Source organism: Curcuma longa, chromosome 10, assembly GCF_044706935.1.
Source record: "Curcuma longa cultivar G26 ecotype Majalengka, Jawa Barat chromosome 10, ITB_CL_G26_1.1, whole genome shotgun sequence".
In the NCBI taxonomy this organism is placed as follows: domain Eukaryota; kingdom Viridiplantae; phylum Streptophyta; class Magnoliopsida; order Zingiberales; family Zingiberaceae; genus Curcuma; species Curcuma longa.
Window position 1 is genome coordinate 9,118,489 of NC_133870.1, and position 27,252 is coordinate 9,145,740.

The 27,252-nt window shown below is 35.9% G+C and overlaps 3 protein-coding genes across 3 annotated transcripts; 1 reads left to right on the forward strand and 2 right to left on the reverse strand.

Moving 5' to 3' along the window:
* Window positions 1-189: 189 nt before the first annotated feature.
* Window positions 190-1,971, reverse strand: LOC141836427 (uncharacterized). The gene is made up of 2 exons (XM_074723914.1): window positions 1,827-1,971; window positions 190-1,630 (listed from the first exon to the last, which is right to left on the reverse strand). The coding sequence occupies exons 1-2, from the start codon at window positions 1,867-1,869 to the stop codon at window positions 426-428; spliced, it is 1,248 nt and encodes a 415-aa protein (XP_074580015.1). The 5' UTR covers window positions 1,870-1,971; the 3' UTR covers window positions 190-425.
* A 2,700-nt stretch (window positions 1,972-4,671) lies between these two features.
* Window positions 4,672-10,160, reverse strand: LOC141836439 (transcription factor LHW-like). The gene is made up of 10 exons (XM_074723928.1): window positions 9,770-10,160; window positions 9,168-9,314; window positions 8,978-9,050; window positions 8,333-8,374; window positions 8,150-8,209; window positions 6,298-7,995; window positions 6,087-6,188; window positions 5,333-5,473; window positions 5,148-5,273; window positions 4,672-5,051 (listed from the first exon to the last, which is right to left on the reverse strand). The coding sequence occupies exons 1-10, from the start codon at window positions 9,865-9,867 to the stop codon at window positions 4,896-4,898; spliced, it is 2,643 nt and encodes an 880-aa protein (XP_074580029.1). The 5' UTR covers window positions 9,868-10,160; the 3' UTR covers window positions 4,672-4,895.
* An 8,824-nt stretch (window positions 10,161-18,984) lies between these two features.
* Window positions 18,985-26,628, forward strand: LOC141836020 (transcription factor E2FA-like). The gene is made up of 14 exons (XM_074723431.1): window positions 18,985-19,192; window positions 21,246-21,438; window positions 21,641-21,700; window positions 21,800-21,885; window positions 21,953-22,041; window positions 22,126-22,180; window positions 22,278-22,330; window positions 22,407-22,457; window positions 22,526-22,574; window positions 22,663-22,728; window positions 22,813-22,889; window positions 22,981-23,218; window positions 25,878-25,944; window positions 26,030-26,628. The coding sequence occupies exons 1-14, from the start codon at window positions 18,995-18,997 to the stop codon at window positions 26,161-26,163; spliced, it is 1,416 nt and encodes a 471-aa protein (XP_074579532.1). The 5' UTR covers window positions 18,985-18,994; the 3' UTR covers window positions 26,164-26,628.
* The last annotated feature ends 624 nt before the right edge of the window (window positions 26,629-27,252 follow it).

A 27,252-nucleotide genomic window follows, 5' to 3' on the forward strand; every position in this document is an offset into this window, starting at 1 on the left:
CTACTATGGTGTGCCTACTGAATAAATTCAGAATACAACTTATATTCGTTCGTATTGAAATTCAAATTCTAGTCCTCTTATATGTTCCTCCAAGTGTTTTACTATCGTACCATACCTATAGGGGCAAACCACTTATATTTGCACATAAACTAGAAATCACACCAGAACTCTAATAGGAGAGAATAGCAATTCAGTATTACTACCAATCAAATGGAAGAATTTATCAGATAATGGGAGAGATAACAAGTTACAAGATACTTCATTTATAAGGTACAAGGACATCAGGAAGAAGTAGAAGTTTGATTTTTCGGAGAGTTCTTTCGGTATTATAACAAGCCTATGTACATTTACTAGCAAAAATACCCACAAAACTTGGCCGCAAGTAAATGATTTGAATGCGAAATCTGAGTGTCAAATGAAAACCACTAGATCCTTTTCAAAGCAAGATCCATTTTTATCTCCTTCTGCCTTAATTCAAGAGACATATGTTCATTCTCAAGTTTCATTCGTTCATTTTCCATCCTCATCCTGTTTAGTTCTCGGTCTTTCTTCTTAACAAACCTTTGCCACTTGTACCGCTGCTTCTCGAGTTCTAACATCTCAGCTTGAATCTGCAACTGCTTCTCTTCGAGCTGAAGTGAACAAGAATCATCCCATTGTTGTTGTACTAGAGTGGATTTAGATCCATCCGGCAACACCCGGTTTATATCGACTGTTAAACCTCGAGGATGGAGGCCCCTGCCACAACTGTGTGAACTTGATGAGGCTCCAAAAACTGCTGCTTCGCGTTCCACTCCAAGCTTCATCCTCTTCGGAAAGCACGATAAGTCACCTTCCTCATCGCTATCAGCATTTCGATCGCCTTCATCAACATCTCCATGTGAGCCCCTCCTTGTGTCATGCTCATCTCTACTTTGTAGTGCCAACTGGAGCGAATGCTGGAGCGCTGGATCAGCCGGTAAATTCAACCTGTTACAATTATGATACGAGCACATCGCCTCGTAGAAAAGATGTTTCGAGCTCAAAATCTTCCTTACATCTTCCTTCATCTTTTCAGAGAGGTTGTTCATATGGTTCAGTAATGCTGGATTCTCAACAACCTTGCAAGATGTTCCCCTGCCGAGAATATCAGTGAGCCTCTTGTACCTTTTGTTTAGATCATTGAACTTATCTTCGCATTGTTGAGGTGAAACATACAAGACTCTCTCAGCCATCACTTTCGATATAGCCTTCCACTTCCCCTTTTTCTGCAATATTGAAGTAGAATCTTCTCCTAGGTATGAAACAGCAGTTATTAGAAGCTTAACCATCCTTTTTGTCCACTTCATGCGGTGCCATGGGGATCCCTTCTGCCCTTTCTCACCTGCATTGTCATTGAAGATCATCAGTTCATCATCGTCGCTCATGGAGCAAGCCCCTACTCGATGATCAGACCCTTGCAAGTGATTGTCTGACATTGGAAAATCATCACGCATCGACTGGTGGATCACTGATCCTTGATGGTAAGAAACTCCCGGAATCATGTTTCCAGCAGGCAAATTCCCCTTCATTTTTGTGACTTCAGAACAAACCCTACGATTCTTCACAATTTTCAGGCCCGAAAAAGGACCGCATCGAAGATCCACATTTCCTGCAGTTTCTGCTTCGAATCAACCTAACTCGCAAAACAACACCAAAAGTTTGCTTCGAGATCAAAAGCTTAACGGATTCCCAGAAATAGGGACCAAACCCTAGGGTGAGAAACCATATGCACACCGAATCACGTCAGAAACAAAAAAAACAAATCCTTACGCAAAACATAGCGCGAGTTCCGACTTGAACATTACCCAATGCGGTTTCCGATCTCAGAAACCGACTCCGATGAGGCATCCCCGGACTCGACTCCAGATCACGGCACCGAGAGTGAGACGCCGAGAAAGCAATGGGAAATGGAGGAGAGCCAAACTCATCTGGATTCCGCGAGGTGACGAATCGAAGCCTCCGCCGCGCCGCCGAGCCAAGATCGCGATTGCTATCGCAAGCAGGAGACGACCATGAAATATCAAAAGAGGCCCTTTTTCCTTTTTTGTTTTTTATTTCACCTGAAATAATAAAAAGGCGGCTAATAATTGAAGGGGAAAGGCGACTGCGGTGTATCAGGGAGAGGGAGGCGATCAAAACAAAGATGACGTCAAAAAGAAAACATATTTTCATATCTTAAAAAACACTTTATTCTATTTCATTTCTTAAAAATATTCTTATTTCGACATTTTCATTTTTATAATAAATTTAAACAAAACTGTCTAATATGTAATATTTTGATCGATTTTGATATTATGCGCGAGTCCTTCGTGCGTGACACGTGATCCATCGTTCATCACGCGATCGCATGCCAGATCTGACCATCCAAATACGGAAATGCACAGTGTTCCGCCCCTCCGACCCCCGTCGCTTCCGGCCGCCCTCGCCGTGCCGTCCGACCACCGTCGATCGTCGCCCGCTGACTGGGTCTGATCTACGCGCCACTGGTCGGTGCGTCGGTCGGCATCGGATTCCAATCGGATTGTGGCCGGAATCCGATGCAATTTAGTTGGAAACGCGGCCGGCAGTGGCGTGCGTCGGTTTTTGGCCAAATCGCGATCAGATTCCAGTCAAATCGCGATCGGAGATCGGCCGAGAAAGGACCACCGTCGCACGCCGATCCTTCCCCGGCCGGTCTCTGACCATGATTTGGCTGGAATTCGATCGCGATTTGGCCTAAAACGACGTGTGCCACTGCCGATCGCATTTTAGCCAAATTGCGTTGGATTCCGGCCACAATCTGACCGGAATCCAACGCTGACCGAAGCGCTGACGAGTGAGGCGTCGATTGGGCCCGGATCAGCAGTCGACGGTGGCCGGATGGCACAACGAGGGTAGTGACAATATCGATGAGTCAACTGTGTCGCGCACGGGATCGCGCAGCATGGGTCGCAGAGAATATCAGATCTGATAATTTGATAAAGCTATTATAATTAATTTTAGGTAAATTATTTTATATTCTTATTTTACTAAGTAGTTGGTGGAGAATTGAGAAATGAAAGGCATTATAGTTCAAGAACTCTCCACAATGTTTGAAATTATAAATAAATGAATAAATAGTAATAAATGTTTCAACTGCTGTCTTTTAGGAAAGTTAATGGGTTTGATGATGTCATCATAATAAAAAAAATGTATCGATGGTTGATGATACCAAGGCCAACAAAGGAAAAATAAGAGTATTTTTTATTAATAATATTTATTTAGGACTTGCTTTAATTTTAAAAATTATGTAATATGTGTTAGCAATAATTGAGTATCAAAATAATGATATTTGCTCCGAGACATAATTGAATTGGTTACGATGCAGCATACTTATAAAAGAGTATTAAAATAAAAATAATAATATTTAAATTCTTAGTTGTTAAAAGTACTAAAAACCTCTAATATTATGTTCCCCTAAGATAAACGATAAACACCAAAGAAAAAGTAAGACAGATTTTTTAATATAATTTTATATTATAATATTATTATATATGTAATACTATTATATTAAAATATTCTTTATCAAATTATCAAAATTACTTAAACTCTATTAAAATCATTTTAATTTAATCAAAATTATTTTAATTTTTTTATAATGATGTAATAACTAATACAATACTATTGAGTATTGTAATAATTACCTAAGTAACTATTAAAAATTTTAAAATGATTTTGATCATAGAATTTAAATAATTTTGATTATGTTTATAAAGAATATTTTGATAGAATATCATTTTATATAGTAATATTAATTAAAATAAATTATTTTATTTTATTATATTAAAGTAATTATTTTGTAATTATTATATATTATACTAATTAGTCGTAACTATTAAACAACATTGAAAATAAAAATATTTTTAAAATAAAAAATATAATGGGTAAGCATCTTTTGATTTTTTTGTCCATTTTAATATGAAGCTCCACATGTTTTTTTTAAAAGAGAACATTCTATTCTATCATTATCATAAATTAAAATATTTTTAATTAATTTTTTTAAAAAATATTGTACAATATATTTAAATAATTTAATGTGTGATCGTGGAGAATTGAGAACGAAGGGCATGATAGTTCAGGAATTCTCCACAACGTTCGAAATTATAAATAAATGAATAAATATATTTCTACTTGGCTACTTTTCAGGAAGCTAGTGATTGCCATGCGATCCCAAGACCATAAAAATATTCCATCGGAAAATATATTTTATCTATTGTTTTGGTTCTTCTTAATGATGATGTCATCATAATTTTTTAAAAAAGTACTGAAAACCTCTGATATTATTTTAAAATTATGTAACACGTGTTAGTAATAATTGAGCATCACAATAAATCCTCGAGGTATAGTTGAGTTGATTACGATGAAATAAAATTATTAAAATAGACAGCGTTTGAATCTCAACGAAACCGAGATAATATCATCTTCTGTCGTGGTCAATTGTAACTTTTCAATTTATCTTTTCATAGATAATTATGAAATCGACCGTGTGAGACCGTTGGAATGGTGTATTTCACCTTTTGTTGAAGAAAAGAATATCACAACAAAAGTAATAATATGTAAATTCTTAGCGAAAGACCAAATGCACCCCTAATACGTTAAAAAGTACTGAAAACCTCTAATATTATTCTCCCCTGAGATAAACCATAATCTTCATATTTTTTCATGAATTTTTCCTTTTTATTTCTCAAACAAGTTACCCACAAAAAGAAACGAACAACAACCTGAACTCAGTCCTGCACAAAGTATCTACATGTTTGGCAATAAGAACAAGTGCTAAGAGATGGAAGCAAGAACAAGCCAAATTTGAAGAATTTCAGAAAAAAAAAAACAGAAGTGACACTACTCGCTGAAGGCAATCAAACGACTCTTTCAGGCACAGAGGTTGGCCGGAAAGCAGTGTGAGGCATGTAGATATTACCAGCGTTTGGTAGTCCCATGCTGCTTCCAGCTGAGGGTTCTAACTGTTGCATGAGCGTGAGGAATATCTCCATCCGAGTCACGTCTCTGTTCGCCTGCACATAATCGTTCAGCCTAGTTTTAGCGATTGGATTTGTGCAAGATTCACAGTAGTCTTTTATTGTTGTATGTGAGGACAGTCAGAGTAGTACCTCAACAGCAAACCGTGCCCAGACATGGTTTTTGTGGGTTTCCATCACCCCCTTCAATATGGTCAACCCCAATCCTCTGATGAACTCAGCGATCTCCAGAAACGAACCTCGTTCCTCGCATAGCATCTGTGCAAAAATGCAACTTGAGGATTTTGCTTTATCGATGAGGAATAAACATGATTTACCTCTACCAGCAATTGACGAGGAGGGTTCAGATCCTCCACCACAATGGGACAGGTGATTGGTTGGGTTCCCACCTCAAATGCCCATGTTGCACCACCCTTAAAGTTGTCTTTCAAGAGCAAACCACGCTGATCAGTGCTGATCTGCATGAGAATGAAATTACTGATGAAACTTTGCACTATTGTTCAATAATAAAGGGATATTAGTGAAGATATCATTAAAATAAAATAGTAAAGAATGTATAGTCAAAATGGAGATGAGCTTCTATAGTCTTAACTCTTAAATGATCTGTTAGGCTAAAAGAAAACTTGTATAAGAATGATAAGGATGCGGACTGTTTGGAAGCAACACTTAACAAAAGTTAATGCATGATAGATTGTAATGCTGAGGTGAATGTGTAGAGTTAGTAGTAAGGAAAACAATCATAATATTTATTATTAACATTTGGGAGCAATTATTATTACTTCAATAGTTGATAAAACAAGAGAAAAACATATTCAAACAAAAAATTGTGAGATAGTAAGAAAAGTTGAATATATTGGAGTATAAAATACAAGGGGTGGAAGGAGATTAAAGAAAATATTTGTTAATAAAATAAAAAATGAACTACTCTATTTGAATATTACTAGTGATGTAGTCTTGTTAAAGTTCAATGGAGTGATTAGATTAGTATAACTAACTCTAATTTGTTGGGACTGGCACCTTGATCATGATAACGACTGACAATCATATAACAAGTGTGCAGTGAAGTCACACCTTGGGTTCTCCAGCAACTTTCAGTTTTTCAGCATGCTTTGTCACACTTTGCAAGAAAAGCATGTGTTTGATAGTCTTTTCCAATAATGAATCAATGCTACACTGCTCCACCACCAACAGCAAAAGGCAAAAATAAATTAGCAGTGCTCTTACATAGTAACAAACATAACTTGCAAACTAAGGTTCAGAGTTTCTTGTTATAACAAAGTACCTTTGCACCATTTGGGATTATTTCTCGAAGCTCCTTGATACGGTCTTGGATCATTTGCCGATCTTTTGGCCGTGGTCTAGGGCTCTCTCCAGGTCTAGACCTCTTTCGGTTCAGCTTACCTATTTCTGAAACCCTTTTACTAGTTGAATCTGATGCACAATCATTCTTAGCACTGTGACAGCTTTCAACCCATGGGCTGATTTGAGACTTGTGAAGGCCAGACTCATGATTGTTCTCTCCATTTTTTTCACTACTGCACGAAGATCTGCCATAACTTATGCATGAAGGCTCTGTTTTTACCACTAATGGTGCAAAATCAACAAACTCATCTTTCATGGGCTTTGCCAAATCTACTTCACCATGATTGGGAGTTCTAGCATAATTTGGACTATAAGTATCTGTGAATGCACTCTTACAGGATGCATTACTTTCTGATTTCTGTTTGATACCTGGATTGATCTTTGAAATTACTGCATCCAATAATTGATTACTGTTATCTATAGAAAACAACCCAGGATAAGAGATTTGTTCATTCAAAGAATCCAAGATGGGAGGAGCATCTGTTTCTGCTGGAAGACTACCATTATCCACCACATCTGTCAAACTTGCATTTATCCAATATGTCTTCTGGTTAACATCTGACATACGAAACATATCATCATTTGAAGCAAACAAAGATGATGAAGTTTGATTCAATGTGGGCAGAAGCTTGTATTCTTTCAAATTTTGTGCACACTGTATGCTATTGGCAGTACATGTGCCATTTTCCCCATAATCAACATTTTCGCATATTTGATCACTCTGAACAGGTTTCAGGTCGTGTATTGTACATTCTTGAAGAACACTATGCATCATATCAAAGTAAGAAACTTGAACACTGGATTCACCAGAATAGACATGTGAAGCTAGAACTGAATAATCATTTTCTTTTACCTCTGCATTTGACTGAGAATATGCAACTTTATTGAATGAGAAAGGATGCTCCATGATAACCTCTGATGTGCATGTACTTTGATGTCTGAGCACATGGTTTCTTTGGTCTAAATTTGGAGGTGTCCCACTTAAAGATAACTCAGTAGATGAACTTGAACATTTAGTAACTCGATGTAAATTTGAACTTGAATTAATAGTGTCAATGCCAGAAACATCATTGGCAGACTCTGAAGGTCTGACACCTGAGGTAAACGTGAGTTCTTCTTCCAAGTTTTTTATCATATTAGACAGTAAAACTGAGTTGGACTCATTTTGAAATCTGGAGTTTGTATCATCTAGTAATACCTGTTGGGTACATTGTATGTCTGGCTTATGAAATATGCCCTCTGCACTTTGCAAGATAAGCTTGTCTATAGGATATGCCATCTTTACAGCCTGTTTCCTTGGCACTAGTTGAGAAGCATGAGGTTGTACTTTCTTATTGAACTGCGATGAGACTAAGGAAACATATTCAGATAAGGATCTTAGGGTTAGGGGTTTGAGGGACTCAGGGTTGCACCAATCAGAAGTGACATTTGGCCTGTCATCCACATTAAGACATGCATTTGTAGATCGAGAACCAAAAGTTGACCAGCATGATGTATATGTTTGACATTCTTCTGTCAAAGATTTCTGGGTACTCTCTGATAGAAGATCATTTGAATTATAAGTTATCTTTGTTAACAAACTTCTTATATGATGAATGAATCCCATGTTTTCGGGAACCTGTAACATGGATACACTCATCAGAACCCCATAGTCCATATTTTAACGAATGTTATCAATGTTTGCAAATTGAAGCAATAGGGAAAAAAAGCACAAGATAAATCAAGTTAGTAATATGAACCATTCCAAATTAGTATAGTGGGAAGAAGCATACCATCTGAGTAGAACCAAGTTGTATAACCCCATATGGAAGCACAGGAATAATTATAATGGTCTGCAACACAATCAACCCATCATAAATTCAGTTGAGAATAACATAATTAATGTAAACAAAAATTATATTTTAGAAGAATATGTGAGTAAGAACAACAAGAAACAGCAAGATGAACAGCCTAACCTGTATGCCTGCTGCAAATTGGCAGTTCAACTCAGCAAGACCCTTAAAGAATAAATAAAATCAATTAGGATGCAAAGAAGCACTCCGTTCTCCCAAAGAAGGTGATTAATCAAACTTGGATAAAGCAATTGATTGAGGTAGTACAGATCCAACATGAATACTTTTATTCATGAGATGAACATTAACTATCTAAGACATATATTGGTTTGCATGGTGAATACTGCAGTTATGAAGGATCTCAAGAAGAATGCAATTTAGTTTGTGTATACTAAGCAAAGGAATCATGTCAAATAGTGTAAGAGTAATTTGATTCAGATTTAGGACCATCTGAAGTCATGACAGATTGCTTATGCAATCTAGTCAGTCATTTTCGAACTTGAAAATAGCCTAATATATAAACATCAAGATTAAAATTACAACCAAATAACCAGATCTATTCTTGTTGCCTGCTTCCTTAATACAAGAACACAATGATACAAGAATTGGTTCAAGTGGGGTAGCAAAGATACAAAGTTTTATATGCTAATAATGCTGGCTAGGCAACCAATGTTGAATATGAATTTCCATACAGAAGACGTGCATAACAAAGGTAATTTAAAGTTATATGTTAACTTTGACCATATACTAAGACATCAGGATATATACCTTATATATTGAACCAAATCTATGTTTATTGATCCAAACATATTTTCCAGATGAAGCCGCTTGTCCAACTAACCTGAAAAATACAAGTTCTTAAGTAACCATAACAAGGAAGAAGAAGCAATTGGCCTGATAGGAAGAAATGTATAAAGAAATGTGAATATCAAGAAAGACCAGATGCAAATAAACACACCCATCTCCGACAAAATGGACCTGGGATGCCATAATCTTGTCAACCAGAACTTTTATTGGATCATCTGCTTCGCAGCCTAGCTCAGAGAAGTAACTCTTGATACCCAAAGCTTTCTGATTATAGTATCCATCTTCCCAGATCAAATGCCTGTGAAATTTCACAACAGTCTTCATAAAAAAAAGAAAATACAGAAGCATTCAATTCGATCAAAAGATCATAAACTTTCCACTCGTTCTGAAATGACAGCTAAAATTAACAAAGCAAAATCCAAGCAAGACCAAATGTCAAGATAACCAGTTTCTCCTACCTAATAAATCTTATATCTTTTCGTTGCTATATGCCAATGAAAAAGGAAGGAAAAATCAACGAAGTATAGTATGTGACAGTAATAGTCGTCAACTAAACAAGAACTTATTCTGCGCATCTATCCAAAAAAACATGTCAGATACGGCTCATCATCACGTTAAAAAGTTTAACAGCAGAAACCTTTCTTTATTAGCCAAACTCTGCACGACCAAATTAGCAAGCCCTATCTTCGCCAAAACTTATCCGGCGAATTACTATAAGGGACAGCAACCAAGACATGTAACATGTTAGCTTACATTCGATTCTGGAAGACGGTCGCCTTCCAGGAAACAGCGTAAGACCACCCGCAGTCGAGGCACAGTTGCCTCAACGCCTCTCTCAGCGGCAACCCCATGAGGATGAAACAAACGCACGCACTCCGGATCGAACAAAAACGAAAATCCCGACTTCACCGCAGCGCTATTTTTGGAAACAGAGACGTCGACGCTGCGTCACTTCCGCGACCTGAGACTGCCTAGCTTCCGCGGCAAGAGCCCCGGCATCGGCAGGCTTGCATGCTCCGCACCCGACCGCCCCTCTTCCTGCCGTTCGGTGCCGCCTTTTCCTCCTCCTCCTCCTCCTTTACCTCTTGTCGCCGGCCACCCATCGACGAGCTCGAGCACGAGGGAAGCTTCTCGAGCGCCTCCTCGGAGCGCGACGTGGTGGAAGCGGCCTTCATCGGGCGAGCCACAATTTTAAAGCGTCGGCTTCCATCATTCCTCCCCTACCGTTATAAATTTAAACCTTCCACAAAACTACATACTCCTCAACGACCCGTCTTCCTATTCGTGGATCCCGCGGGTACACTTTAGGTCAAAGAATCCTAATCGTAAATGCTCATCTTTGTCCCATTGAGTGTCGCCATAATAACTAAAATGCCACGCTTCCTCCGTATTTGCAGAACCGTAACAGGAATACGTGCGCTCAGGATGGGTTTGGCTCCTAATCAACGGTGAGATTTTAGCGTTGCATAGTGATCCTCATGCGGACGATCGTAGTCACATCCGGTATTATTTATTGCGCAGCTTTCCGGCGGCCGGGGGAAGGGCAGAGTCCCTGCTTTTAGACCCCGACGTTCGTTTAAATTACGAGGGGAGCCACTGAGGGAAGAGGGCGAGAAGGTAGGTCATCTTTTACCTTTGTACAATAGTTAATCATGTAGTCCTTCAATGGTAGGGAAGGAAGGGGTGGATTTTTCAAAGCAATGTTAGCGGCGGATGGTCAGGTAATTGCCCCTGATCGTTTCCTTTTTGCTTTAAAATACTTGATAAAAAAAATTCAGCTCAAGATTTTGGGAGTGGTGTTTTGTTTTGCTCACATCATCTGCTTTCCTTTCATTCTTTTGAGGTAGGGTTTTGATTCTGTTGTTTTTTCCCTCTGATTTTTCTTTTCCAGTTTGTTACTGATGCGAATTCAAAAAATCCAGTTTTTCCAGTTGATTAGTATCTTCTACATTGGAAATTTACTTCCTTTGACGAAAACTTACTTTGATGAAATTCGCAATGGTATATGTTTGGATGGCAATATTCTATGTCATAATCACTTTAGACTTTTGTTCCTCTTCCACTTTGTATGGATCGTCCTTCTCATTGGGCAACCACAACACTGTCGAGAAGGTTGTTGGAAAATGAAATTAAACATGATTTTTGAACTCACTATCAATCTATAGTAGTTAACACATTAATCATCATGGCGGTGAGGATGTGAAGGATGACTCAAGTGCTGAGTGGAGTGCTACAGCAAGAGGACAATGGGAAAAATGTGAAAAACAAACAAAAAGAGAGACGCCGGTAAAAGACATATCTGTATGAGAATCTTGACCTTGGCTTAGAGAGTTTATACGCCATCTTCACAAAAAGCAAATGTTTTGATTTGACACTAGTCCTTTTTGTTTGTTACTCAATCTAAGGCCCACTGGCATTAGAGAGGTGATGTTGATCACCATAAAACAAGTAGATGGATTAAGGTCACTCACACCAGTTCATAATTGTGGATCTCACTTTCTTTTTAGTTGAATCAGGAAAATCCCAGCCAAAAGTGTCTGTGCTTGATGATGGCAATTATGATGCACCTTTGTTTGTTTGTTCATTATCTAAATGCATTTCAGAAATTTCAGAAATAAAAAACATTAGAATTATAACATGTGGGAAATACTGATGAAAGGTCAGATTTGCATCTTGTCTATTACCTCAAAATGGAGCACTGCAAATCTGGGATGGTTGAGGGAAGTTCCAAAAGGAATTGATTCTGACATGGCTCAAAGTCACAGTCAAAGCCAAGATTAGAATAAGATTAAAAAAAAAAGGAGTAAAATTGTCTTTCTCATCTGTTTTTTGTAATTTGTTTATGGTCAGATTAAGACTTGTTTGCTTCTGCAACCTCATCCTCTCTGATTTGGATTAGCACAAAGAAACAAGGAGATAACCAATCAGTTCCTGTTTCTTTCTGCGAGAAGCTTGCAGTCTTCCTTTTGCTTTTGTCCTTTTATTGTATATTGTGGCTTTGTCCCAAACCCTTGGACAAATCAGTACAAACTCCCTACAGGGAAATGTGAGGAGTATGCCAGTACATGTGACTGATGGGTGATTTGGATCTGCAAATTTTGGATTGACATGGGGAAACTTTAATGGATGAGAATATTTTTGATGATTTTAGAAGTATTCTTTGTGCTAACAGATATGCAGTAGGCCACCCATGGAAGACACATTTCCTTTGGTTGGGAAAAAAATGTGGGTTTCTTTGTTGTGCTAAAGTTAAGGATATTGTGAAAACTTACAAGTACTTGATCTAGAGAAAGCTATAAAGTCTAAAACAATATCTTGATATATGTACTCATTCAGGGACCATTACTTTTGCAAGTCAAGGTACCCATCCTCACTGATAAGTGACAATTTAGTGGACCTAGACAAGGATGTATTGATGAGGTTCACCTCATTTAGAATGTGTCTATTCTTGTGGTCCCAAAGCAAAACCCGGTTTAGGCCTAATTAACACTAAATCATCCTGTTAATCACATTGCTATAGACAAGGTAGACAACAAATCATTAAAAGAGTAACCCTTTGTATAGGGAAGAAAGTTACTCTTGCTATTGGAAGTAACTAGCCTTGGATGCATTAAGACCATTTGATAGTAGTTTCAGTGTTTATGAACATTCATGAATCTACTCTATCATTGCCATTGTGAGGTGCAAGCTATACTTATTCAGAGGCTACATATATTAACATTGATTGGTTTTGGCTTATTGATGTCGGTTGATGTTCATATTGTAGGTGTCACTAATCTCAGTTAGTGAAGCTGCCATCAATTTCTGAGCACCAAAAAGACCTCTATAGTTTAATGCCGTCCTTGCAAAAGCAAATCTTACTTTTGATTTTCTACTATGGATCTAAAGAAAGATCTAAAAAAGTTTGTTGAGTTGCTTGTTAGCTCATCCAAAGTATCAGAAAACATTAAAAAAGGCTTGCTGATTTGGATGAGGTTGATGCAATCCAATTCCTAACAGAGTTCAAGTCGTCACTTTCAAGCTCGACTACACAGCTAAGAGGCCACTAAGTTGTGACATGGAGGAATAGTGGAACACTAAGGAAACTTAGATGGAAACATCATCTACATAATAATTAGGAGTGTGACTTCTACACTTACAAAGTGAGATGGTGGATGGACTGTGCATGTCTATTATACCTACCATAACAGGCCCGAGTTTTAATTGTTCATGTATTTAAATTCTCTCATTTGTTATAATTTTTTTTGGGTATATTAAATGGTAATAGAAGAGGATATTCAGTAAGGAGATTTCATGCTAATTACTACTGTTTTGTGCTAAGTGTGTCATAAGATTCAAGAGAGAATATCAAAAATCTATTCTAATTGTTGCAATTCATATTGTATATGTATGTTTCTAGGTCTATAAAGTGTAGAAAGCGAGTTAGGATTGTCCATATAAATTTAAATGGTCATCCCTATTTGTGAAAATTGTGAGTAGAGGTAATATTTTCAATTACTGATAGAGTTGTCAGATGGATCAGTCCGTGGAGGAACAGGCTGGTCTATAAAAAAATCCTTTATCTAACTGGCCAGTCAGTCATCCTGACGAACTGAGAAATCTCCAGTTTAGTTCAATTCAAAATGGATTGTGGGTTAGACGAGCCACTAAAAATAAAAAAATAAAAAATATTAAAAATTTTAGGGTTGCAGATTAGGCGGGTCATGCTACGAGTCTATTAAATTTTTCACTTTAATTTTGAGTTTTGAAAAAAAAAATTTCAACCCGCGAGTCAACTTGAGTCCACCATGGGCCGTCCGTCTGAATCCACATGGATTGGTCTGTTTAGATTTATTTTTAAATGAGTTAATAAAATTTTAATTTAATGATAATTTTTTGGTTTAGAATTTTTGTCTTATTATTTTCTTGTTTGAAAATGAAAGATGAGCTAAAGAATATAAGAGATGAGTCATCCAACGTGATATTACTACGTGCAATGATGATATAATTTCTTTTTTATGGTAGAAAATTAAAAGGATGTTATTATTATTATTATTATTATCATGAAAAATTATTTTTATCCAATTGAGTATACCTTTAAAATTATAATGTTAAAAAAGAATTTAACCTTATTTTTAGGGTAAGAATTTTTATAACAATATTGTTAAAAAAAGATCACTTTTATTCTAAATAAACATTATTTATCCGAAAATAATCTTATATCTAATAGGATATTAACGCGTGTCCAATTGCCAATCGGCTGATGTAGTGTAGGAGATCAGCAAACAACTTTGCCACGTGTCACCCTGCTGAGCGGCAACCGCCACTGCAACCAATTTCCACCAACAATGTTCCGTGTATGAATTTGGGTTGTTTAAATTCGCTGCCATCTTCGTTCCTCGCTCTCCCGCTCGGTTTCTCTTCTTCGAATGGCGCTCCGCAGCTCCGCCTGCTCTCCCCCCGTCCGCTTAGGGTTATGGGTCTTCTCCTCCAATCCTCGATTCCGAGGCTCTTCGAAGACCTCAAATCGCGCAGCATAGATGGAGCGAGCGGCGGCATCGCTGACCTCATCATCCCTCACCTTGTCAAATTGTCTGTACTCTTATTCCCTGTTTTTTTTTTCTCTTCTCTAGAACTTCTTTTCTTGACGCTCACATCGATTTGTTGCTCTTTTTTAGTGGATTCACAGACGAATCTCGTGCAACCGCGGGAACTTTGAGATTTATGTTCCGAATGCGTACTTCGAGTAGTAATTGAATGCAGTTGCGATGTGTTTCGCTGATTAAGTTGGGGTTTCCTATGCTGCTTTGCAGGGTGAAGCAGATGAAATCTGCGTTTTATTCTGTGGTTAAGGGTTTTTTCTTCTGCAGTTTTATATGCTTTAATTTGGCTAGTATTTCTTTATCCTTTTACATTTGGTTAAATTTTTGTGAAATCATTGTCATATGTAACTCGAAATTTTTATCAGAGGGAATACGATTCATGAATCTTTTAAGTAACAAGGCGACAAGGGAGGTGCATATTTTAGGAAAATAACTATGCTAATTTTAGAACTTTGTCTTGTTGGTAAGGTTCAAATAAAAATTAGGTAATTTAAGGCTTTCTGATTATATGACTAAATTTTGATATAGGATTATACTTGGTTAATTATTTTTTATCTTGTGAACTTGCTTCGCAGATTCTTGTATATCAGCAGCTAAAGGATAACGGTTTCAGGATTAATCATGCTTAAGAAAAAGCTTCTAGATATTTACATTATTTTCTTTCAACCCAAGGAATTGATGCCAATAGGGTCTTAGCTTTAAGTAGTAAAAGATGGCACGCATATTCAAATAGAAGCATGGTAATTGAAATTTCAGTACATTAGCATTAACTGGCATTTGATATCAGATCTACCCATGTATTCTAAGACAGTGTGAGTTGAAACTGTCATGATTTGAAGTGGCACTCTCTTTGGAACTACATAGATGTCTATGGCTATTGTAATACTATTAGCAAAATGAGATCTACTTATGTTCGTGGTTGTGTACTTATTTCATGCCTGAAAGATCAACCATAAATGTTATTTTATTAAAATAGCTAATGGAAAAGTATGAAGAAGAAGATATAGGTTGGCATATAATTTTATTTAGAAAAAAACTATGATAGAGTGGATGGTTTTAGAAAAGAAAATGGGATCTAATAATAACAAGGATATCATAAAAAAACAATATATCCTAATGTATTACCGATAGTGTGACAAACGATTTCTCTATTATTGTAGGTTTATGTCAAGGGTGAGCTCTAAGTTCATTTCCTTTTATCCTTTTACGTCGGTATTAGATAAACTAACTAATCATATTTAAGATAAATCTCACAGGATATTTGTAAACATTATCATTCGAAGTGATGAGAGTGCAAGTAGTGATTTTGAAACTTGAATATGGAGACAAATTTAGAAACTAAAATTTTCATAATAAGTAGAACTAAGACAAAATATGAAATGTAATTTCAGTAATATGAAAAGGATCTAAAGAATAGTAAAGATATATGGATATAAAAGTGCTATAAGAGTTTACTATGTGGAACAGTGGATTGCTAAGTACGAACATGTACAAAAAGTTAATAAAGTTGGGATTAAGATGGATGTGTATAGTTCGTAGGAAGGTTAAAATATAAATTACTAATATGCAACAGCAATTAAGTGCAATTCCAATGGTTGACAAAGTGATAAAAGATAGACTGAGATGGTATGAATGTGTCCAAAGGCAATCAATAAATTCTATAGTTAGAATTGTTAGATCTATTAGAGTGGAAGATAAGGAGTAACATGATGAAAAGAAAATATTAGTCAATGCAGTAAAAATTGATTTATTGAGTGATATAGCATGGCACATAACTTGATGAGGTTCATGCCATCTATTTGTCTATGTTGATCTATGTTGTACCTGTTTAATTGTTACTTCTTGGCGAGTTTACCTCTCGTCTGCAGTATTTTTCAATTGCTGATTATGACAGAGCCTATGTTTTAGTTGTTCAGCAACAAGAAGATTGTTGAATATACAGTACAAGAAAATTCACCTGAACTAGGAAAAGTTGAGGTTTGTGGTTTGGTTCTCCATGTAAACTCTGCCTTGTTCTTTCATAGAATAACAATACCTTGTGACTATCTTCTGTGTAGTACAACTGAAGTAATATTGAAGGAACCATAGGGTCATATGTTGGAAAACATTGGCACCACCTCTATCCCATAATTGTTGAATACCAGCTTATTGATGCACCTTCTTGCCTCTCTCTCTCTCTCTCTCAAAAGCCATGGCCTTTGTTGTGTATTTTCAGATTTTCATCGATAGCAAATAACATTACAACATATTTTGGAAGGATATCGATCTAGTATCACTAATTAGGCTGAAAGTTGAAGGGAAAATTGTTTGTCATGAAGACTGGTTTGTTCAAGCTCTCATTATTTGAAGTTTGCCTGATATTCTTCATGGTAGCATCTACTGATAAAAATAGTATTTACAGAAATTGAAACTAATTCATCTTGATACAAGGCGGGTGGAATAGGAAGCCTCCAAAGAATAGGAAGACAGCCAATCTGCCTGTCATAGGGAGACTAGTAGAAGTTAGACGCAGGGGTTCTATTCTGATCACTCATATGGTGATGGGTTTTGGCAAGGATCCAAACGATTGAAATTTCATTGCTGATGATCAGGCTTTCTTGTAGTCATTCACTAGTTTGCATGCGATATAGTATAGCATTGGTGTGATTGCGTACAGATTGATGTACGTATTTTAAATGGAGATTACTTACACATTTGCAAGGTCAATACAGTTTATATTTTTATATTTTAATACAGGTCTCTTAGTGGTAAGTAAAAGGATCAGATTATAGTAGGTCAATTGTACGTAATTTTACTTTATATTTTTATAAGTGATTCTTTTCTTAATTCAAACTCATGATTTCAAGATCACATGATAGTAATTTTACAATTGCGTCAAGTCTCCCTTTCAAGATTACGATAGAATCTCATGATAGATTAATGTTTTTGCCATTAATTCTATAAATTATGAGCATCAAAATGCAATTATCCCTGTAACTTCATTCCTCCCTTTCATAGAACCTCATGATAGATTAATATTTTTGCCATTAATTCTATAAATTGTGAGCATCAAAATGCAATTATCCCTATAACTTCATTAAACTTTTTAAGAGTGTCATTTACCATTTGTTCATTCTATAGTCTTATTATATTTTTTTGATAATTCATGTGTTTGCTCAATTAATAATTAATCTTGAATCAGATGATTTTCTCTTTGATTCGTGTATAAATTTGAAATACAATTTACACATATTTAATTCGTCTTTGGGATTTAAATATTGATCTTTTTATTTATTTTCTTAAGTATTTTATCATGGATGTTGCTATAGAGTCTCTTTATTAGATCAATAATTATCTTTCCATTGTTACAGTGTAGAAAATCAAAAGGGTGCGTGGTTTTCTTTTAAAAATTATTAAAATAGCATTCTATCAGTAATCCATAACTATTTTAATAATTTTCATAAAAAGAGTGATGCCCTTTTAATTTTCTGGCTTCCCATAATCCATAACTACCTTTCAATTATTTTTTTTTACAATTTTATTACATCGATTTGTTTTCTGAACTATATTATATAGCCATCATTGATGTTATAATATTAAACATCATTGTGGAAGGATGGGCAAGTTAGGAGGCTAATCCACTTCATGTGTATTTTTTTATTTTATAATTATATTTATTAAAATAGTTAATTTTAACAGTTATTTTAAAATTGAATAAAATTTTATTAGCAGTTAGTTTAACTTTTATTAAAAAAATTATAAATTTTAAAATTAAAAATTAAATAAAATAGTTAATTTTTTAATGGTTATTTTTTCAGATGATTGAGTGGACAATGGAATCCATAAAAAATGGTGAAAGAGATATGTTGTTATAATGAGTATGTGACAGTAGATCTTATGCTTATGCTTTTTAATAAAGTGGAGGGTATTATAATGAAAATGGATTGTGGATGTTCTAAAGTTAATTATAATAATTCTCATTAAACTTATAAAGATTTTATATACCTTTCCTAAATTTAGGGAGCGAAGGCATCAACAATAAATTATTATCTATTATAGCTTTTAAGAGAATCAAAATAATAAATTATGTAAATAACGAATAACATCGGAGTAGAGTTTAAGAGAATTAAAATAATAAATTGTGATAAAAATAAAAATAAAGGATATACTAATAATAATAATATATTGCTTTATATGGGAAAAAAAAACAAAACAAAAGTAAGGCATTGGGTGTTGCCTTCCCTCCACATCCGAACGCTACGATTTCCCTCCCACCCTCCTCCGTTCGCCTCGCTCGCCCTCGCCCTATTTAACCCTCGACCAAACCCTCGTCCTCTCCCTTCTCGATCCACCGCATAAACCCCTCCCTTCCACCGACGGCTTTGTCTTCTGGTTTTGATTGCTTGATTTGGGGCCGATGTCAAGCGGCCGAGTAGCCGGGACGCGCCCGGCGGCGGCACCGCCTCCGCCAGGGCAGATCTCGCAGCCGTATCTTCCGTTCGCGTCGTCGAGGCCCCCGTTTCTTTCCCCGGATGAGTACCACCGGTTCCCGGTCCCCGACGCTCGGCGTAGCGCCGGCGAGGAGATGAACGATGCCCTGCTTATCAGGACTCCTGTGAGTTTCGCTCCGTTGATTGTGAATCGTACGAACCGACGAGTTCTAGACTCGATTCTATTTTTCTGCTGATCGTCCTGTTCTGTTCCTTCAATTTTAGAGGCGTCTATTTTGAAAAGTAAAATGATCAGGGAAATCTGCCATGTTTGTTGTTTTAGAAGAGTTGATGGTTGAGATTACTGGATGTTGAGATTGTGATCTTTCTCGTGATGTGTCTTTGTTATTAGAAATCGTTATTTCCCTGGTGTTCTTGTAATCGAGATAAACGAAGGTTGTAGACAATGGTGGATTCACGACCGTGAGTGCAAACATATGGATATAAATAGTCATAATTGTATAGGTGTTTTTGCATCTACATCGTATCATTGTGATCATTGCAACACCCAGTTTAGAATAAAGATCCTCAGATCTTGATATTATATAAAGTACATTGTATCCTGTGTACGTCTTTATATCAGTAGTATATTGAGGTGTAAGTGTTCCTCCACCAAGAGTGATCTACTAAATCTTTAGCTTGATCAAGGGAGTTGTAGAAGTGGTATGAGAATGTTAATTGTTAAGCTGGTTAGAACTAGTCTTAGTTGGAAGGTCACTCAAAAAAGCATTGAGTCCCCATGATTGATCTCACAAGCACAACTGGAGGAATTAAGAAGCTTACTGACTAAACCTGTAGCTATTAGAAGACCTGTCTTGAGTCCTTTGCAAAGGCAATATTTGTAAGGGGCTGTTGATAAATAAGCCACACACTTTGGGCAACAAATGCTGTTGTGCTAATTAAGGGAATAATATCTACGCTAAAGACTGGAGGCCACTATCGAGGAGTTGGTTGGGACACTTGAGATGCTAAGATACCCAAGTAGATTTGGTAATACCAGTAACTCCCACAACTTATCAATTTTATGATTATTATGTGATTCTTTACATGGAACAATTGTAGAGTCCCCTATACTTGCTCATCATGATCCAAGTTCAATAATACTTGGTCAGCTTGATCCATTCCTCATCTCTGCAAAGCTTTCATCAGTGCCATCCCTCATTCTTCATCAAGCATACTCAACAATGTTCTCTAATCATTTTGCAATAACTCTCAACATTTCCAACTTCGGCATTTGAATGATAGGAGGTGAGATTATGAAACTTTTCTGGATCAACTTGACTATCATTGATCCTTTTCTAGCAAAGTTCTCTCAGACTAAGTCCTCAAATTGGTCGTAGTTTTGGTCCCATACCTAGACCCATGACCAAATGAGATGGTCGTAATGTGAATATGTTACGAGTGCAAATCCACCTTGAGTGGTTGCCACTAGGGTTTGGACACTCCCTTCACATAAAGGCTTCAACGCCTCCTTGAATTTTCCATGACTCATTATAGGAACCACCCTTTTAACTCTCCAACTCCTGCATCTGAAAGGCAGGAGATAAGGCTATGAAACTTGGTTTCCAAATAGGCTGTCATGGTCTCTCTTCTAGTGAGGTCCATGACATGATCACGAGTTGTTTCTAACTCATCTCTTTTCTCTTATTGCAGTAACAAATTAACCATACCATTTTGACTAGAACAAAGCTTTTTGTGTGTGAAAAGGAATAATGCTACTTATGGTTATCCTTTAATTATGTACCATGTTTCTATAAATCTAATGAACCCATCTCATCTTTATGAAAGTTGAATGGATTGACATTAATTCAGCTTTTGATATCGTATACTTACAGAGAAAAAAACGACCCAAACTGCAGCAAGTAATTTCTCATGTTGTGAAGACAATGGAGAAACTCTTACGTTACTGATGTAGGACAGATGTGAGGGTGTAGTACGTCATTGTTGTAGATACTCATCATATATATTTGTGTTGAGGAGAGGAACATTAAACATGGTCATCTACTTTGTCCACATGCCAACACATTTATTAAATTTTGTTTCATGTACAAAACCATTTAATGCTTGTGAAACTCTCTGCTGTTTTTTTTCTTGAATCTGGTATTGAAGATATCTGTTTGAAAGATTATTTGGAATTTCAATTGCTGATGTTAACTTTATGGAATTGGTATATTTCAGTTAAAACGAAAGCGTGAAAAAGAAGACAATGAAACTTCAGAGACAAGTGACAGTGTTACTAATTCTGGCTATTCTGAACAAGTAAATAATCCTCTTCTCACACCAGTATCTGGCAAGGGAACAAAGACAAATGGAAGATCCAATGCTTCAAAACACAATAAGTCTAGTCCTCAAACTCCTATGTCAAATGGCGGTGAGTATATTCTCCTTCAATTGCTAATAATGGTAATAATTTGCATGTTCATTTGTATACATGGATGGTTTGCTTATAGGATGTATGTAAATGCACTAAACACAAAACCCTTCTAATGAATGGCTTTTTCATCAGACAATCTGAAGCTTTTATCAACTACTTTCTTAATTAAAGGCTTTACTGTGGTGTTTTCATCTTGCAGGCTCACCTTCAAACAATGCGCTCACTCCTGTTAATACTTGTCGTTATGACAGTTCGCTAGGTGATTAAGTTGAATCATATTAAACAACTGATATTTAGCTTCATATACTGGACTCATCTTCACTTGTGTCTTTTGTGCTTGTGTTATTTTCCATCTCAGGACTCTTGACCAAAAAGTTTATAAATTTGCTTACGCATGCACAGGATGGCATCCTTGATTTGAACAATGCTGCACAGACCCTTGAGGTAGTACAAATATCTACTAATTTTAATACTTTAACTTTATCTATCCTAAAGTAATTGTTTACTGTAGGTGCAAAAGCGGCGTATTTATGATATTACAAATGTCCTTGAAGGAATTGGATTTATAGAAAAAAAACTCAAGAACAAAATTCATTGGAAGTAATCTTCGTCTTTTGGCATATAACTCTTGTTTGATATTTATACTACCTGATGGTGCATAATTATTGTTTCACTCCATGACAGGGGACAAGATGACACAAGACTAGGAGAAACTAATAATGACATTTCCATGCTACAGGTCTGGTGCACACATGCATTCATGTGATAAATCTGAGCCCTTTGTGAAATTATTTGATACAAAAGAGCACTCATCTGAGTAGTTTCATTTTCTTCAGGAAGAAGTTAGAAAACTTTCCTTGCACGAGCAAAGCTTAGATGATTCTATCAGGTATGGTTGTACAATAACTGCTTGAGTATTTGTGTCCAGTATTCTACCAATTATGCTGACAAACAAAGCCCTTCAGCCAAATCCAGGAAAGATTGAGAGAATTTACTAACAATGAAAACAATCAAAAGTAAGTGTGTTTTTCCTCCATATGTAATGCATGTATTAGCAATATGTTAAAAAATCTTGTGCCTTCAGGAGGCTCTATGTGACTGAAGATGACATCAAAACTCAAAAGTGTTTTCAGGTACTCATCTGTTGGCTTGTAATTTTGAAATTGTCAATTATCTACATCACCAGTATATGTGCCCTTTATTTTCTCATCGTATTTGTAGAATGAGACACTAATAGCAATAAAAGCACCTCATGGTACAACCTTGGAAGTTCCAAACCCAGATGAGGCAAGCAGAGACTTCCATAAAAGGCTTCTTGGTTATTGTACTTAAGGCATTGAATAACTGCACGACCAATTTCACTGCATGCAGGCTGGTGAATATCCACAGAGGAGGTACAGGATTGTTCTAAGAAGCACAATGGGCCCAATAGATGTTTACCTTGTAAGGTAATCATGACCTTTCAGTTATCATGCTATTCTTGAATAGCTTCCTGCTTAAGTACTTCGTGAATGTCATGTCTTGCTTATTATTTGCTAGTCAATTTGAGAAGTTTGAGACAGTCAATGGTGCTGAGACACCTCTGAGTCTCCCTTCAGGGAACTCTATAGAAAATTCAAGAGCAATTGGAAACACCATGGTGGTTGTTGCCCCTGAAGAGAATAGGGAAGAACAGTTGCAGCTGAACAACCACAATAGTCAGAGCATGTGTCCTGACACAAGTTCCCCACAGGATTTCAGTGGCGGTATGATTAGGATAGATCCTTCAGATACTGACGTAAGTTCCTATCCTTGACATATGTCAACTTTATTAGAACATAATCATTGATGTCTATTACTCTTGTTGCTTTAGTTTACCATCTATAGTGTTGGTTTTAAAGGAGATTCTACTAAATCCATTTCCTTGTTGCCCTTTAGTCCCACTTCCTAGATTGAAGGAAACTTAAGTGGTTTATAATCGAACCATTACATGGCCCTCTTGCACATGGTGCATGAAGGTATGCATGGGTGGCTTGGCCAACTTCATGCAAGTGCACTGTTAGTGCAAATAATCAAGTCAATTTCTTACATGTGACACAAAATTTTGCAAAATAATTTTTATTATTTTTATATAGAAAAGATAATTTTTTATTGAAAGAGTTTTTTGAAATCAATTTTTATTTGATGATTTTTTGATTGAAATGGTTATATTGATCGTGTGTAACTGATTCTTTCATGTTTATAAGAAGGTTTTAGGTCTCCATTTTTGATTCATTGCTAAATTCTATTGATGCTTCAAATATCTAGTTTTTTGTTTCTTTGAGGCTCTTGCGATTGGAAAGTTCATCTTCATTTTGTGTCTTGGAGTGCATTTAAGCAAAGAGTTGGTTGTTAGATCTTGTGGGAGGTTTGAAGAATCTTGTGCACTAATGGGAAATATTCTGTCTAAAGAGAGTTAGCTTGCCAATATTTAAACCAGATAAATAGTTTTTAAACTTCTCTTTGTTTTTTGTTTTTGCTATGCTTATAGTTTTTAGTTTTAGTACACTAGTTGTTCTTTAATTGGTTTTTGGGGTTTTCAATTAAAATGATCCTTTGTTTAGCATTTTCTTATATTATTCCTAGCAATTTTAGAGAGAACGTGTCTTAACCATGCCACCCATCCAATTTATGTCTACAAAAGAAGTTAATGCCAAAACTTAATTATCCCTTGCTAAAAAAATGTAGTTTTGTGATCTTGATATATTGTGATAACCAGACTACATTTAGTTAGATCTTCTACTCCAAATATAACTAGAAGCAAAAAATGACGATTATTAGATGATCTTAGACTTATCAGTTTGAAGGATACTATTATAGATTCACTAAGAAAAGGCCTTAAAGAAAATAAGGTTGAGGCATAATTTGATTTCACTTGCAATGATACAACAACAACAACAACCAAGCCTTATCCCACTAAGTGGGGTCGGCTAATTCAACATAATTAATTGGAGATCCCAAGACGTAGATTCAATATGATACTAACAAGTTAAGATCAAAACTATAAATACTAATATTATATTGAGTTTTATCTCAAATATAGAAAAACACTTGAAATGTAAGAAAGGCTGAGCAGAAGTTGTTAATGAGTTCGAGGTCATTATGACATGTTAGTAGTGTAGCCTTGGAGAACTTAGCTTAGTAAGTATAGCCATGGAGGTACAATATGGGGATTTGAGTAACTGTTGAACACAAAATAAATTTAGTTGTATGACTATAATGCATTGAAGGGGAGCTTTAGCGCAACAGTAAAGTTGCTGCCATATTACCTTGTGGTCATGGATTCGAGTTGTAGAAATATTCTCTTGCAATGCAAAGTAAGACTGCGTACAATAGATTCAATGTGGTATAATGCTTCCTCGAGATCTTGCATTGATGTGAGCTTTGTACACCAAACTGCCCTTTTATGACCATAATGCATAACCAAGTGAGACATAATGATCACATGTGATATGTTATTGCCAATTGAGTTCCACATATAAAAAAAGGTTCGATGTTGAAGATATAGTTTACTTTTAACCAATATGAAAAGAATGGTAGCTTAGGTAAAGGCTTAAAAATCAGAATGAACTATAAAAGATTGTCTTTTCTTTTGAACTGATCGTTAAAAATAAGTATTTAATTTTTTTTTGCAAAAGTGGAAGGAAATACTGAACAGAGGATGGTTTTAATGAAAAAAAACCCCAAAAAATGCAAACATAGAAAAAAAAAAAACAAAGGGAAAACCAGAAACAGTGGAAGTGTGCATGACTTAACTCTCTTTAGAGGAAATACCATATGTCAATGGTGCATAGGGTTTGGCAAATCCCCCTACAGTTGGACGACCAATCTCACGCATAAAGTTCATCATTGCATGAACAGAATTTAGACAAATCAACAATGGAGATCTACAACCCCTTTTATACATATGAAACAATTTTAATTAGGGTTACATCTATTCACAAAACCAGTTAAGTGAAAAGAAATTTGTCCAATAATAAAAGGATTTCAAAAAAGACTCTTTCAAAGAAAACTTAGAGCTTTCTCAAATAATAAAAATAAAATTTATTTTGTAAAAATGTTGTTTGTTGCACGAGTGATGAACTGGCTCGACAGTCACGTGCCTGCCCTCTGCCCCTGCATGGGTGCACGTGTGTGGTTGCCCAAGTATAATAGATTGCTCATAAACCTTTTATATCTCCTTTTACTTTAGAATGTGGAATTAAAGGTCAACAACGTACTTGAATTTAGTTCAAATTTCCTTCAAAGCCAACACATGAAACACTGAAAGTTAGAATCGTACTTGTAGGCTATCTGTGATTATATTGTTGCTACTGATTTTGATAACAAGATAGATCATCTAAGCATTCAGTGACATTCATGGAATAGTGATGCTGACCATTCAGTAGAGAGCTTTACCAAAAAAATTTGTTTCACAGATAGATGCTGATTACTGGCTTTTATCAGATTCAGGATTTAGCCTTACAGATTTGTGGGAAACACCAAGTATCCTCCTTTACTTATTTCATAATTCTCTTTTCATACTCATTTAATTTTTTTTCTAAGTACCATTTTAAATCCTAAATTTCAGCTGAGGAACAACGGAGCGGAGTCGGTGCATTTACTACAGACGGCTTGGTTTCAAATAATGGAAGCACAGCTCAGCCATCATCAGTTGCCAATGCTATTGCTACTTCCCTGGATCAAAATTGCGCTCCAAGGTGAAGTCTGGACAGGCAGAAGTAATCTTCAAATGGAAGATTTTTTTTTTTCTGTGGGGAATCCCATGAAGATTCTCAAAATCACCACCAAAGAAAAATTTCTGCCGTTTAAAGGTGAGGTTTGCCAGAAGGAAGTGCTGCAACCAATATCTAGGCTTAAATTATACACCTGAAGTTTATGCATGAGATTGGTTGCTTGCCTTCAGTTGCTTGGAAAATGAGACTGCAAAATGAATGATCTCAACCAGAGTTTGCTCAAATGCATTGAAATGTTCATTACGAGCTATCAGCAGGGCTCCCAGCTTATCTTTCTTCTCGTTTGTTGTACTTCTAAAGGTCATAGTCATTTGCAAAGTCCAGCTTTGATGTCTGCTAGTTATCATTTTTGTTTTATCTTCTCTGGTTGGAATAAAAGCCTGAAAACTTTTCCAATACCTAAAGAATTCATTAGTTTTTGTGTGTGTGTGTCGTATAAAACATTTTGGTTTGGTTTGATTTTAATTTTTGATTCATTTTAACTAAATTAAATTGGCAAATGGATTTGTATATTAATTTTGGATTTATTTTACCTTTGGGAATAACATTATTCACAGTAAAAGTATTCTTCTCTCCTCTTCTTTTTCCCGATCAAATTACACAATTGAGGTTTTAAAGGATAGTGTTTTTTTTTTCATTTCACTCTTGCTGTTTCAAACTGTCTCGACAAATTCAAATTCATCAAAACGCATCATAATTTCCAAATGTTTACAAATTTTCTCCATAATTATCATTACAAATTCAGGCTCTTCAATAAAGATAGAATCCGTCACCCTAATGATCTCACAAGTAGGTTTTATGACCATATGTGAGAAGGTAAATCGAGAAGTTACAGTTGACCACGACGGAAAGCTTCATTGAGATTTGACTCTTATCAATTTCAGTGATTCTATTCTGTCGTGAACAACTCAACTATGTCCCAAGAATTACAAATTTAAACTTTGATCAATAACATCAATTTGCCATTTGCCATGATTATTTTGTTATAATAATAATCATTTATATCTCACTAATTAAGTCTTGTGTATATTTATTATAATTTTATAGAGTATTTATT

What these genes read in the sequence shown, in the direction of transcription:
- LOC141836020 (XM_074723431.1), top strand. Translation starts at nt 18,995, where the DNA reads ATGTCAAGCGGCCGAGTAGCCGGGACGCGCCCGGCGGCGGCACCGCCT. An exon ending in AAGAACAAAATTCATTGGAA is followed by an intron (nt 22,042 to 22,125) that starts GTAATCTTCGTC and finishes ACTCCATGACAG; the next exon opens with GGGACAAGATGACACAAGAC. An exon ending in AAGTTCCAAACCCAGATGAG is followed by an intron (nt 22,729 to 22,812) that starts GCAAGCAGAGAC and finishes CACTGCATGCAG; the next exon opens with GCTGGTGAATATCCACAGAG.
- LOC141836427 (XM_074723914.1), bottom strand. Translation starts at nt 1,869, where the DNA reads ATGCCTCATCGGAGTCGGTTTCTGAGATCGGAAACCGCATTGG. An exon ending in GAGATCGGAAACCGCATTGG is followed by an intron (nt 1,631 to 1,826) that starts GTAATGTTCAAG and finishes CAGAAACTGCAG; the next exon opens with GAAATGTGGATCTTCGATGC.
- LOC141836439 (XM_074723928.1), bottom strand. Translation starts at nt 9,867, where the DNA reads ATGGGGTTGCCGCTGAGAGAGGCGTTGAGGCAACTGTGCCTCGACTGC. An exon ending in GTCCATTTTGTCGGAGATGG is followed by an intron (nt 9,051 to 9,167) that starts GTGTGTTTATTT and finishes TGTATTTTTCAG; the next exon opens with GTTAGTTGGACAAGCGGCTT. An exon ending in GATTTGGTTCAATATATAAG is followed by an intron (nt 8,375 to 8,977) that starts GTATATATCCTG and finishes TTATTCTTTAAG; the next exon opens with GGTCTTGCTGAGTTGAACTG.